This window comes from Schistocerca piceifrons, chromosome 1 (assembly GCF_021461385.2).
Source record: "Schistocerca piceifrons isolate TAMUIC-IGC-003096 chromosome 1, iqSchPice1.1, whole genome shotgun sequence".
NCBI classification, from domain to species: Eukaryota; Metazoa; Arthropoda; class Insecta; order Orthoptera; family Acrididae; genus Schistocerca; species Schistocerca piceifrons.
Window position 1 is genome coordinate 1050032623 of NC_060138.1, and position 15202 is coordinate 1050047824.

General features: G+C 42.7%; 1 protein-coding gene across 1 annotated transcript in view; it reads right to left on the bottom strand.

Moving 5' to 3' along the window:
* Nucleotides 1-3214: 3214 nt before the first annotated feature.
* Nucleotides 3215-15202, bottom strand: part of LOC124777477 (glucose dehydrogenase [FAD, quinone]-like) — a 49861-nt gene continuing 37873 nt past the window's right edge. The window contains exon 3 of the mRNA XM_047252910.1: nt 3215-4413. Within this exon, the coding sequence (XP_047108866.1) occupies nt 3215-4413 (1199 nt within the window). The remainder of the gene's footprint in view (nt 4414-15202) is intronic.

Here is a 15202-nt window from a genome sequence, read left to right on the forward strand (position 1 = left end):
TACCAGACTCTGAAAGCGGAATGGTAGTTCGAGCTAGAGGCATGGAACATTCCATTTCGGAAATCGTTAGCTGATTCAATATTCGGAGATTCAGTGTCGAGAGTTCCAAATTTCAGGCACTACCTCTCCTCAAGTACAGCTCATTGGCAGACGGCCTACCCGTAACGACCGAAATCAGCGTCGTTGGCGTAAAGTTGTCAGTGCTAATAGACAGGCCATACTGCGTGAAATAACCACAGAAATTAATGTGGGACGTATGACGATTGTATCCGTGAGGCTTTACCGGGCTGTGGCAGCAGACGAGCGATGCGAATGCCTTTGCTAACAACAAGACATCGCCTGCAGCGACTCTCCTAGGCTGGTGACCTTATTGGTTGTACCTTAGACGACTGGGAAACCATGGCCTCGGTAGATGAGTCCCGATCTCAGTTGGTAAGAGATGATGATAAAATACGTCACCAAACCAAAGACCCAAGTTGCCCACTAGGCGCAATGCGAGCTGGTGGTGGATTTATAACGGTGTAGGCTGTGTTTACACGGAAAGGACTGGGTTCTCCGTCCCAACTTAACTGACCATCGACTGGAAACATTAGTGTTCGGCTACGTGAAGACCATTGCAGTCATTCATGGACTTCATGTTACGAAACGACAATGTCCTGTCACCTGGCCACATTTATTTGTGGTTGATTTGAAGAATTTTATGGACAATTCGAGTGAATGATTTGGCCACCGAGTTCGTTCGATACAAGTCCCAGCGAACACTTCTGGGACAAAATCGAGAGGTCACTTCGTGCACAACACCCTGCACCGGCAACACTTTCACTGTTACGGACGGCTGTAGCGTCAGCATGGCTCAGTATTTATGAAGCGGGCTTCCAACACTTGTTTAGTCCACGCTACGTCGAGTTCTTGCAGTATGCAGGGAAGAAGAAGATGCGATACGATATTACGTTGTATCCCATGACGTTTGCCACCACAGTGCGCACTGGAAATGTCACCGAGTAACCTTGGAAATATTGTCGGTGTATTTAGGATTCACACTTTACACACAAAATGGCTCTGAGCACTATGGGACTCAACTTCTGAGGTCATTAGTCCCCTAGAACTTAGAACTAGTTGAACCTAACTAACTTAAGTACATCACACACATCCATGCCCGAGGCAGGATTCGAATCTGCGACCGTAGCGGTCTCGCGGTTCAAGACTGCAGCGCCTAGAACCGCACGGCCACTTCAGCCGGCTTTACACACAAACAGGTACACAAATTCAGTAGACATTGCTTCATTCTCCGTGTTAGAAACGATTCCTTATTCCCACAAGAGAGTTTAAGTAACGAAGTGTTGAACTGTTGCACTACTCCTCTGCTTTTAGTCCGGTCATCATTATCATTATTGTAAGGGACAGTGAAACGAAAAAGAGACAGGTGGAAAAAAGTAACTGAACTGTTTACTATGTAATGACATAACCGTTAATACTTTTATCCCATGTGAGACAAGACTGTCAATGCCTTCATGGAAAAATGTTTTCGGTTGTCTAAGGAACCATGATTCTAACCAGGCCTGCTCCTCTTTGTCCGAAGCAAATCGACGGCCACCGATCTCTTTCTTCAGGGCTCCAAAAATATGGAAATGTCATGGGGAGAAAGCAGGACTATGTAACGGGTTCACTGCGAAACTTCTGCGAAGTTGTTTAGAGAAAGCTGCAGAAATTTCGCTGGGAAACCCTTTCACATCTTCCATACAGTCCTGATCTCTCCACAAACCACATCCATATTTTTCGAGCCCTGTAGAAAGACGTTTGTGCCCTTCCATTTATAAGTTTTTGCGGAGCTTAGAACTACATTCCTTCACTTGTAGTTTTGTATGATTAGATCCTTATTTTTTATTTTCTTATGGAAAATCTGAGTAAGCCTTAACCAGGCGAAACACGTTATTTGTAACAAAAATGACTTAGCAACCATTACTTTTTTCCATCTGACGCGTATTTATTTGACTGCCCCTTATACTATTACTCCTGCTTCAACTAATAGTACCACAACCATTACTACTAATTCTTCACTTACACTGCATTACAACTGCGATAATAATTTTTCTGAATGTAAAGCACGTTTTTACGTCCAAGGACAAGGATGAAAGTAAATGTAGTGCCTAGAGGGAAGATGCCATACTTTTTGCTTTTAAATTAAAGTATGATACGGCATTTTGAGAATCCTACAAAGAGATTAATCACACTTGTTGAGCAAGGTTTCTTCAAATTGAAAATGTACGTTTATGACAAAATCGTAAGTTTTGTGTCCGGTAGTAACTTCCGAAGCTAGGGGTAAGATGACAAAATCAACTTGATACCATCACCAATGACACTACATATTTAATTGTCAAACGCTGTGAAATACAAGTGTGTTTTTTTGCAATTAGTGACCATTCTATCGTTGATATTTATTGTTTTGCAGCACATTCATTACACATGTCCGATTTCAAATCACATACTTTTGGAAAGCTCGAAAACAGTTCACACCAACAAATGTACATTCCCCATTGCTATCTGGAGTCTTCCTCCACTCCACTGGCCTCTACTTGTGGTTCTTACTTAATTTCTAGTCATAGTTGCAAATAAGTAAATGTAAATTTTTTGTAGAAATAAATATACTAATTCTATCATTATTACGAAGGTTATTAAATAAAATCAAGAATCTTAATGCAAAACCTTTAATAATCATAAAATCAAAGTATAAAATAATGAACTAAAGCGTAATCTTAAAGATAGAGTGCCCATTGTAACTTACAGAAAAGGTGCCGTATTTTTTAGTTATCGTAGTGAGCTGCGAATTGAAATGTGTACCCCAGTATAGCATCAAACGGTAACTGGACTCACACTGGTGAAAATGTATAGACGTGACTGCTATTGTTTTTAAATGTAATCGGGACTTTTTGCAATGTAAAATTTAACGCATACCACAGTATTTTTGCTCTCAAAGACGAAAACTATCCGTTACATCCGTCACTGAGTACCTTTCTGTCTTGACAAGGGCATCATACCACGATTACCATCTCCGCACTATCACTCTACATTCCTTGCGTCACAGACACTTTTCTCATAGAAACAAACACATGTGTTCACTCACACATCCAGACACATGTCACACACGTTCCATACCTGAACGAATTTTCACATCAGGATGATGGTTTCTACGTGACTAGTGTTAATCATAGAGAACTCAGTTTCGTCCGCGCCATGTCTCAGCAATCATATCTGCAGCCTTTTCACCGATCATAATGGTTGGTGCGTTGGTGTTGCCGCTGACGATAGCTGGCATGACCGAGGCGTCGACGACGCGCAGCGCAGAGATGCCCCGCACCCGCAGCTGTGGATCGACGACTGCGTCATTTCCGGCGCCCATGGCACAAGTGCCAACCGGGTGCATAGCCGATGATGTCACGAAAGGCATGGCGCAGCGCCAGTAGTCCCTAGTGAGGGCGCCGTAGTGGGAGCACTGTGGCAGTGGTACGTGGCGAACACCTCGCACGCCGGGGGTCCGCAGGCCGACGTCGACCACCTGCTGGAGGCCTTCCAGTAAGGTCTCCATGTCCTCGGGTTGCGTCATGTAGTTGGCCTTGACGATCAGATCATCGTGCGGGTTCGCGCTTCGCAGCTCGACGCAACCCCTACTGCGCGGCTGCAGAAGCAACAGCACTGGCGCAACCATGCACCCTGTTTCCGTTAACACTTGTATCCACTCTGCCTGCCGACTAATTTTCGTCGTTGCTGATATGATGACTGGGACGGTATCGCCCACGGGGATCGCTAGTGCTGCGCACTGGTGATACACTTGCATGCTCGGCCTGTTTCCCTTGGAGGTCTCATTTATCGTCTGCAAGAAGCCCATAAATCCATTGCAGAGGATGTTAGAAAACGGCCCGGTTTTGTTCCGGTAGTACCTGAGCGTGTCCTTTAGCAGACTCTCCCTTCCGAAATTTCTGCAGTCGAAGACATACGCGAGGCCCTCGTAGAGAATGTGATCGTGGTAGTTACAGCCAACGCTAGAGTTCTGGATAACGGGAATCCCCAACGGCTTTAAAATTTCCTGCCTTCCAACTCCAGAGTGCATGAGTATCTTTGGTGAACCGAACGCCCCAGCAGACAGAATGATTTCACGAGATGCTCTGACTACTTTCGTTCTGCCGCGCTCCAGATATTGCACGCCGTACGCGGCCTTGGTGTTGACGTCTATCAGTACCCTGGTTACCAAAGCTCTCTGCTTTATATGTAGATTCGTTCGTCTCCTCGCTGGCTCGAGAAATGCTTTTGCTGTGCTGCAGCGTCTTCCTGCTCTTACTGTTCCATGGCAATATCCATAACCTACCATTGTGTTGTCGGTAAAGTCAGTTACAACACTCATGTTGGAGAGAATGACTCCTGGAAAAGTAAAACAGACGATAATTGGTATTTAATAAGGATCTGGGAAAACAGATGCAATGTTTCACTGAAATGAACAATGTGTCAAAAATTCTACGTGCAAAGTATTTATTTTCCTAAATACATCGTGTTCTTTGGAAAACAATTTTGCAAGAAATCATATTATTACATGTACATCATAATTTAAGAAGACATAAATAAAAAATTTAAAAAATTATATTTACTGTAACGATATGCGTCTGAACAATATAGACAAATTAGCAGGAGAATATAAGTCGTCGGCTATGACTTAAATACTACAGAGCTCTCATATTACTCGTATGACCTAAGTGGCAGTGAATGATTCTCGCTATGTAGTTTTGTTCAAAAATGGCTCTGAGCACTATGCGACTTAACTTCTAAGGTCATCAGTCGCCTAGAACTTAGAACTAATTAAACCTAACTAACCTAAGGACATCACACACATCCATGCCCGAGGCAGGATTCGAACCGGCGACCGTTGCGGTAACTCGGCTCCAGACTGTAGCGCCCAGAACCGCACGGCCACTCCGGCCGGCTACGTAGTTTTGTGATAACCACGTGTATTGTATGTAATGGCAAGTGACCAGAATTTCACAATGCAAAAGGTATGCTCACAGCCAAATATAGAAGTTTAAGGAATTGTTTGTATTTCACTGTTACAAATTTCGAGCATTTTGTGCTCTTCTTTATGCGTGCGTACATACATACATAGACATCTTTACTCAAACCACGTAACCGTAAGTGAAATTACACGGAAAATAAATATAAATTTGGTACTAGTAAAATACAAATAAATGTTTCATACAGTCACGGTTTCTATATTTGATGACTTTAGCCACGGTACATTAGGGTATGAAGATATTTTTGCTTTCTTTCACATCATTTGGCTCTTGTACGCTTTGTAGCACATAGCGATGGATCTGTAGTTTACTAGCTGCCTCGATGAATTCATAGGTAAGTTACCTAACAAGCCAACTTATTTCAGAGGTGTGATGCACATAAATGTCTGTATTAGTAAACAATTTTAATTTAGTGCTGTTAAAATGTTTTCGACAGTTCCGTAGGGTCGCAAGAATATCTGCGTAATTCTGTTGCATTATCGAGAGTTGTTTTTGGTTAAACAAAATTATATTTATCGCCTAGAGAAGAACACATGTTGTCACGGTGCTCGCTTATTTCCAAGTCCGTATCGATCTTAGTGCTGAGTTTTCACTCAGACGGCGCTTTGGCGTTAGGCGGTTGATTCCGGGTGTGATCGCTGGCCGCGTCGTAGCTGGAGGCGTGTGAGGAGGAAAGGGGTGACTACCTTGGCGTGGGGACAGTTCGGCTCGGTTGGGGTTGTTTGCGTCTGGACGCCGAGTGGGGCCCGATGAGAAGACTGGACCGTGATTTGACGGTTAATAGTGTGGACAGTGGCCTGGTGTGCGGTTTAACTTGATTCGCAAGGGGAGAAAAATTTCACCTGTTGCAGTTTGTCGAGCCTGAGTTAGAAATACCTTCTGTGTGCGGCGGGATGTCATTTCGTCCTCCTGTCTCTCCGTCGCTGGGAATGCTATCCTCGTTTACCGTCCCGTGGATGTATATCGATGGGGTACGCTGCTCTCCGTACTCTACTAGACGCTGGTGATGGAAGTGCGTCGTTCAGCGGCACGTTAGTCTGGGTGCTTTATGTTTGATCTTCAAGTGCATAGTCTTCGAGTGGCACTCCTTAGAGTTTTCCTTGCGCACTTAGATTGGAGTTTATTTTGTCTTGTGGTGCTCCCGCTTTCCATTAGCAAAGGTTAAGCTTGATTCGGCACTCCGTACGACGCTTGGCACCTCAGCAGGCGGGTCGGAGCCACCTTCGCGACTAAACGGAAGCATTTGGACTGAGAGGTCTTGTGTTTCGCATATTGTTCATAAATTGTTGTTTTGGTATTAAGTTGGCTGAGGTTTCATACGAATTTCCCGGCATTTGGTCTGTTGTCCGGCCCGGGCTAGGTCTCGTTATTTTAAAAGTCGATCCTTGTTTTGGCTTAGTATGATATTGGTTTAGAGCCTGGTGGTTCTCGCAGTACGCCGGGTCGCTGTGGTTGTGTTGTATTTTGTATGGGGCTGTGCGCTCGAAGCCGTGGAGTACCATTTGTGTGAACTGCTTCACTGGGGAGTACTGATCGGGCCATTCTTGGTCCTCTACTGTATGAAATGATTTTATTATTATTTTAAAGTAGCATTATCACTTAAATGATTTAATTCTTGTTGCGTTAATTGCAACTTGGGTACTGAGAAATTTAGTAGTGTAATTACGGAAGATTTAATAGTGGCGCATGCCCCTTTACCTGTTTCGTAATCTGTTAATTCTGTTAATTACCGATAGACCTTAAGCTCATGGTCATATGATGTGATTTTCTTAAATTATTGTATTTTTATGTCATGTTATTGTTTTTTTTTAATTTGCTGATCAGTGGTGTACTGTTCAAGTATTAAAATGTTTCACATAGCTATTGGGTAGAACGCACGGAACCGCAACGGAGAGAGTAGTTGCGTGCCTTACGTCTCAGTTGTTGGCGCGACCTGGTGTCCGTTGTTTGTTTTGGTGCACCTGAGTTAAGTATTGTGTTGCCTTCTCAAAATGGTTCAAATGGCTCTGAGCACTATGGAACTTAACATCTATGGTCATCAGTCCCCTAGAACTTAGAACTACTTAAACCTAACTAACCTAAGGACAGCACACAACACCCAGTCATCACGAGGCAGAGAAAATCCCTGACCCCGCCGGGAATCGAACCCGTGAACGCGGGCGCGGGAAGCGAGAACGCTACCGCACGACCACGAGCTGCGGACTGTTGCCTCCTCCCTTGCGGCCCGGCCGTGTTCTTCTCATAAAAATTTCCTTCAAGGCCTTTTAGTTAATTTTATGCTAGTATTATTTTAATTTCTTACATTGCTAAAATTGTGCAGCATTCATTATGCACACTGTTTCTCATAGCGGATTTGGTGTGCCAATGCAATTTCTTAAACTCCATTGTGTGTGCCCTTCGTGATACATATTGTTTGTCATAATAGATTTGAGTATGGCAATTATAATGTCTCGTATTTCATGATGTGCGTGTGTAATGGTGCAATAAATGGATGATTGTTATTTCTGTTTTTGGCGCCCTTCATGCCTCCTTTCTTGTCCCTATTGGTACGCTATCCTTGTACTTGTGTTGGTAATTCACATCACATACTACCCATGTTTTGCAACTGAACGATTACTTTATTTTTAACCTAGCGTGTTTCACATATTCTAAATGGGCATAACCAGTAGCCTGTATAAGAAAAGATAATTATTCAGCTACACAAATTTTGTTATTTGACATGAAGTGTTTCGTGACAGCACATTGTAATTAACTTACAATTTACAAAAATAGAGGTTTGGTTTACCTCGTAAATATATTTGTCCTCCCCTTTTCGTGTTCATAATGGGTCTATAGTAGCATTAGAGGAAAAGTAGAGTTTTCCAATTCACAGTTTGTCACAATTGTCTTTCAGTGGACATAAACTTTCTTGCTACACATTGCACATGACCTTTGTGTGGGGTTGGCTGACAGATCACGGGGGCTATAGAGGGTGGCAGTGGAGTAGGCCACTGCGGCGGCAGAGGGTGGGTGGAGTGACATTGGCGGCAGGGCAGATATGCATGCGCGCGCTCGCGCTCGCGCGCGTGTGTGTGTGTGTGTGTGCGTTTGTGTGTGTGTGTGTGTGTATGTGTGTGTGTGTGTGTGTGGCGAGCATGTTCATGTATGTAATTATTTTTATTATTTTTTAAAGTAATTTTTAGTAGTTTAAACTATTTTTTTCTGGTAACCTGTGTAGTGTTGGAATACCGTCCTGTTGTGGATTTATTGATCATTCAACGTATTTTCAATTTTCTTTGTGACACTGCGTATGAATTAGTTTTCATGGATAGTGAGCATTCTCGTTCTTTTGTTACAATGGAATAATACTGTAGCGGTGTGGTGGTGATTTTCTTGTAGTATATTGTATGTTGAGTGGATACATTCACTATTTAGTACCACTGTAGGTTCTTTGTACCTGATGCTACAGTTTCTTATATCATCATCATCATCATCATCATGCTTTAAGACTGATTATGCCTTTCAGCGTTCAGTCTGGAGCATAGTCCCCCTTATAAAATTCCTCCATGATCCCCTATTCAGTGCTAACATTGGTGCCTCTTCTGATGTTAAGCCTATTACTTCAAAATCATTCTTAACCGAATCCAGGTACCTTCTCCTTGGTCTACCCCGACTCCTCCTACCCTCTACTGCTGAACCCATGAGTCTCTTGGGTAACCTTGCTTCTCCCATGCTTCTCCCCCACCATCTAAGCCTGTTTGCCCTGACTGCTACATCTATAGAGTTCATCCAAGTTTTTCCTTGATTTCCTCATTGTGCAAACCCTCCTGCCATTGTTCCCATCTACTAGTACCTGCAATCATCCTAGCTACTTTCATATCAGTAACCTCAACATTATTGATAAGGTAACCTGAATCCACCCAGCTTTCGCTCCCATACAACGAAGTTGGTCGAAAGATTGAATGGTACACAGATAACTTAGTCTTGGTACTGACATCCTTCTTGCAGAAGAGAGTAGATCGTAACTGAGCGCTCACTGTATTAGCTTTGCTACACCTCGCTTCCAGTTCTTTCACTATGTTGCCATCCTGTGAGAATATGCATCCTAAGTACTTGAAACCGTCCACCTGTACTAACTTTGTTCCTCCTATTTGGCACTCAATCCGTTTATATCTCTTTCCCATTGGCATTACTCTTGTTTTGGAGATGCTAATCTTCATACCATAGTCCTTACATTTCTGATCTAGCTCTGAAATATTACTCTGCAAACTTTCAATAGGATCTGCCATCACAACTAAGTCATGCGCATATGCGAGACTGCTTACTTTGTGTTCACCTATCTTAATCTCACCCAGCCAGACTATTGTTTTCAACATATGATCCACAAATAATATGAACAACAGTGGAGACAGGTTGCAGCCTTGTCTTACCCCTGAAACTCCTCTGAACCATGGACTCAATCTACCATCAACTCTAACTGCTGCCTGACTATCTAAGTAAAGACATTTAATTGCTTGCAAAAGTTTGCCTCCTATTCCATAATCACGTTGAACAGACAATAACTTCCTCCTAGGAACCCGGTCATATGCCTTTTCTAGATCTATAAAACATAGATACAATTCCCTATTCCACTCGTAACACTTCTCTATTAATTGTTGTAAGCTAAAGATCTAGTCCTGACAACCTCTAAGAGGCCTAAACCCACACTGATTTTCATCCAATTTGTCCTCAAATAATACTCGCCCTTTCTTTCAACAATACCTGAGGTTTTACCCACAACGTTGATCAAAGACATACCTCTGTAGTTGTTACAATCTTTTCTGTTTCCATGTTTAAAGATTGGTGTGATTACTGCTTTCGTCCAGTCTGATGGAACCTGTCCCGACTCCCACGCCATTTCTTGATGAGTTCCGACTTAATTTCATCCACCCCGGCCGCTTTACTGCACTGCAATCTATTGACCATTTTCTCCACTTCCTCAAATGTGATCCTATTTCCATCATCATTCCTGTCCCATTGTACATCGAAATCTGAAACATTACTGATCGTATTTTGACCTACATTGGGCTACTCTTCAAAATATTCCCTCCATCTGCCCAAGGAATCCACAGGATTCACCAGCAGTTTTTCTGACCTGTCCAAAATGCTTGTCATTTCCTTCTTACCTCCCTTTCGAAGACTGCTAATTACACTCCAGAATGGTTTTCCAGCAGCTTGACCCAAGGTCTACAACCTGTTTCCAAAGTTATCCCAAGATTTCTTCTTGGATGCTGTAATTATCTGTTTGGCTTTGTTTCTTTCTTCAACATAACTTTCTCTGTCTACCTGAGTTCTAGTATGTAGCCATTTTTGATATGCCCTCTTTTTCCTTTTACAGGCTGCCTTGACTGTGTCATTCCACCAAGCTGTTTGCTTCATCCTACCTTTACACACTACTGTTCCAAGACATTCTTTGGCCACTCCTAGTACTGTGTCCCTGTACCTTGTCCATTCCTTTTCTAGTGACTGCAATTGACTACATTCAACTAACTGGTACCTTTCTGAGATCACTGTTATGTACTTGTGTCTGAGTTCCTTATCCTGAAGTTTCTCCACTCTTATCCTCCTACACATGGACCTGACCTTCTGCACTTTCGGCCTCACAATACTAATTTCACTGCAGATTAAATAGTGATCAGAGTCATCAAAGAATTCCCTGAATACACATGTGTCCCTCACAGCCTTCCTGAATTCCTGATCTGTTATTATATAGTCAATGACAGATCTGGTTCCCCTGCCTTCCCAAATATACTGTTGAATGTTCTTATGTTTAAGAAAGGAGTTTGTGATTACTAAGCCCATACTGGCACAGAAATCCAAGAGCTGTTTCCCGTTCCTGTTGGCTTCCATATACTCTCCAAATTTACCCATAACCTTGTCATACCCTTCTGTTCGATTTCCAATCCTGGCATTAAAATCACAGTTTCTTATAGTCGTCCCAATATATTTTCAATTGCAGCTATTACATTGTAGCTTATATACACATCCTGCTATATTGTAATTACCTTTTCCGTGTCGTAGATTCTAATTTAGTTTGTAAAATGCTACTTGTCTTGAAAGATATTGATAGTCTGCATTTTTGAAGGAGTTTATATTTCGGGTGCAAGCGGTCTACGGTATTGCAAGGGATGCCATTTTCTGTTTTTGATATGGGAAGAGTTTTCTGGTATTACTGTGCGTTGTATGTTACTGTTATGTATTGGTACGAGTATACCTGGAGTGTTATTATTATTGCTGCCTTCTCTTTGTGTATTGTGTTTAAAGGTCTTGTGTAGCTTGTGTACTAAGTTGCTGTTGTATCCATTGTTCTATGGCACGTTGGTAATCATATTTAGCTCATACTTGACGATTATTTTTACTGAGCAAATTGCATATAAAAAAAAAGGAAACCACCAACGCACTCAGTACCGAATGTTTTGTCTACTTCAAGTAAAAAATTAAAAGATCTAGAGAGACCTCCAAAAACCATTATGAGAAGTGAGAGTCCACAGAAAAACACTAGTTTTACAAAATTACCTTTTCTTGAGTGTTTTTCTTTTTGCATTCCGGATATCCAATATGGTTAGTGAAAAATGTATACCAATTATAAAGAATCGAAAACTGAACTGTATTAGAAATGAAACTAGTGATGGGAATTTAATACATAGTTTTTGATTGACAAAACAACTAACACCTTACAGGAACAACATTACGCCATAGCAAGGAGTGGCCAGTATGTGTTCAAGGATTGGATTCAGTTCTGATTTCATAACAGTTTGGCACCCTTGTTTGTATACGTCGTTAAAGACGGTGGTGTAGTTGTTGCTACACCAGTAGTCTCCACACCGTATTCTTGGAAGCGTGCTATTCATGGAGAATTTAAGAGGTTCTTATGATGATTCTTCTCCTATACGACTCATTTCATTAAACTTTGACGCGTACTGCAAGTGACTTACGCCATATCTATCAGGTTCTTGGTGAACTAGTTTGCTTGACGTTCAACTAACACTTAATTTGTGGAGCTTTCGCTCAGCAGTGTCCGTGATCGTCTATTAGAGTTTCAGACGAATTGTAAAATTAACCAGTGCTTTTATGTGGTTATAACAGAACAAACGACTTGTTTAATTCAATTACTGGTATTCTAACTCTATCTACTCATAGTTATTTGGTAAAACTTGTATTTATTTTACAACTGTAAGTTGAAGTTCTACTAAAAATCAGAATGCGACATCTGGTTGTCACTGACGTTGAACAGAGCCAGATGCATTAACAACTTGTTGTTAAACCAGAGAAGCTATTCTTTGCTCAGTATCATTCAAATTGTGAGATAACGTCTTTGCAGTTTTAAGAACGACACCTGAATATATAAATGCTGATATCGTCATGTTAAATGATGATCAGTTTTCAGTAATAAGAAGAGGGAAAAACCGAGAACTTAAACTAAAAGCCGGCCAGTGTGGCCGAGCCGTTCTAGGTGCTTCAATCTGAAACCGCGCGACCGCTACGGGTCGAATCCTGCCTCGGGCATGGATGTGTCTAATGTCCTTAGGATAGCTAGGTTTAAGTAGTTCTAAGTTCTAGGGGACTGATGACCTCAGATGTTAAGTCCCATAGTGATCAGAGCCATTTGAACCATTTTTTAACTAAAATTTTAGTATCCGATCAGAAAACAATTAGTTCTGAGTTGGGGTAACATTCGTCTCCGGTTCTTCTCGAAGCTATCCCTATACCACATCTGAAAACGGAGAAGACTTAGGTGCAGGCTTGGATGAACACCTCAACTGTTAAGAAATTACCGTCGGCACACGCAGAAAGACTTCCGCTTTCCTGTATACTCCCCTCACCTTCCCCCATCCCCTCCTCCAAGAACTTTTGGAACATATTTTCCACACGATGTGAAACGTAATCATTTGAAGCCAAACCGTTCATTATTCAACTTCGATTGTTTCTTAAAACTTATGAACAGTTTTTTGTTAGAAACCTCTCCCAATCACATTATTTTATTAACTTGTCTCAGTTATTTAAGACTGCAACATGTTTTGAGGTGCAACTATACAGGGTCGAGTGAAACTGTCTCACGAATTTTTAACCCTGGGTAGCTGATGCAAGTAGGAACCAAAGTTACTAACGTTACGTAGGACGCCAACCCACCATTTTTAAAATAACGCGCCCCGATTGGCCATGGGATTATCCTGTTGCCGTTCGTCGATTGACGGGCAGCGCTATGATTGTCGGTTCACAGATACAAACGTCCCTCGCCCCATCACTGCCACAATGTGATACGCATACATGTCGAATAGGTCTTGCTTTTTGTTGGCACCTCACGCCAGAGGCATTCACATTTAAGCTTCGCTTCGGAGCACACACACGTCACCTGCGATTTAGTCATACAGTAAGCATGGCGGCACAGCATTCATTTGAAGAACAACGAGTTATGGCTTTTGTTTATGGACTAGCCAAAGATAATACGCATAAAGCTCGACGGTGGTATGAAGAACGGTACCCAACAAGACGCCACTCACATCCGCAAACGTTTACAGCAATTCACCGGCGGCCTGGAGAAACAGGCTCGTTAGCGGGATATGATGCTGATGCTGGAAGATCTCGAACACGACGGGATGCTGCATTTGAAGAGACTGCTCTCGAGCGCTTCGAGGAAGCTCCTACGACAAGTACTCGAGTGGTTGGACACTGCTTGGGGGCCACTATTCAGTTAATCTGGGAGGTTTTCAGGGATGACGGCCAGCATCCATTTTGTTCCTACCCTGCCAAGACATAAACTCTGTGGCGGACTAAGAACACATGCTACGGTTTTGCCGGTGGTTTCTGCGGCGTGTTGCACGAGATCCCGACTTCCCCGCCATTGTGTTGCTTACCGACAAGTGCACCTTCCATCGGGATGAGCTTTACAACACTCGAAACGTTCACTATTGGGCAAGGGGAAATACTCACCTCACGTACGTCCACGGACACCAGGAACGATTTTCGCTCAACATTTGGGCAGGCATTGTGGGTGACCATTTGACTGGGCCTCCTCGACTTACCGGGGCCAATTACCTTCACTTTCTGCAGAAATTTTAAACTTCGGTTCCAAGAGCTCACTGACTGTTTCAGATTTAAAAATGGGCAACTTCAAATATAGGGCGAAGAAAACTGCCGAACATGGAGGCCGTCATGCGATTCCTCATCCAGACTCAAGACAAAAGCTTATCTGGGAAACTAAGATCGGTTTCATTTTGACAACACATGTATGAAAACGAGGAGCTGGCAACATTGTCACATCGTGCAGTGCATCGGAATGTACAGAGACGCGTTTGTCACTTAACTATACCAGCCGTCGTAGCTCACATCAATCCTCCAACCCACATCAACCCTCCATCCACCATTGAGCTATGGTTGAAATCCTCTCTCAGCTTTTTTTTGGCTTTTAGTCGTCCGTTCCCCGGTTCTCGTCATTTATAAGTATCACATCATTTTGTCACATGCGAATAGGCTACCACATAACAGTGGGAACCATTGAACCACATGCATGTGTCTACTAATTGCGCAGTGCACCACCATAACTGGTTCTGTGAAGTCCATGGAGGTTGGCCTCCCGATGGAATACGTCAATATGCTTATGGTGTTGCGTGTATCCGATAAACAAGCGGCTGCTGCTCCTCGCCACTCCGATAAGAATGTTTTTCATCGCCAGGAGTAACGCCTTCGGGAAACCGGTAATCTCCGTCCACAAGTAAGGGACAGAGGTCATCCAAGGACTGGACGTACTCCACAAACAGAGTACGAGATTCCTGGAAACGTTCACCAATCTTCTAGGAGTAGTAACCGTGATATAGCAAAGCAGTTCCAGGTATCTTAAAGACTGGTTTTGTAAGTGTTGCAGGATGAAAAACTGCATGTTCAGTTAATGTGTAATTATACGGTATCATTAGACATTAATTAAACTCAAGGGGGCGAGAAGACCTCATTTGCCGAGTACTGTTTTGTGTGTGACTTTTGTACTAAGTTGAAGATAAGGAATGTTTTATAAAAAACGTGATGTGGACTGACTAATCTAGCTTCACTCATGGAGGTAATTTTAACCGCCACAACAGCCATTATTGGACAGAACAAAACCCACACGTCACCTGTCAACGTTGCTTTCAGGCACA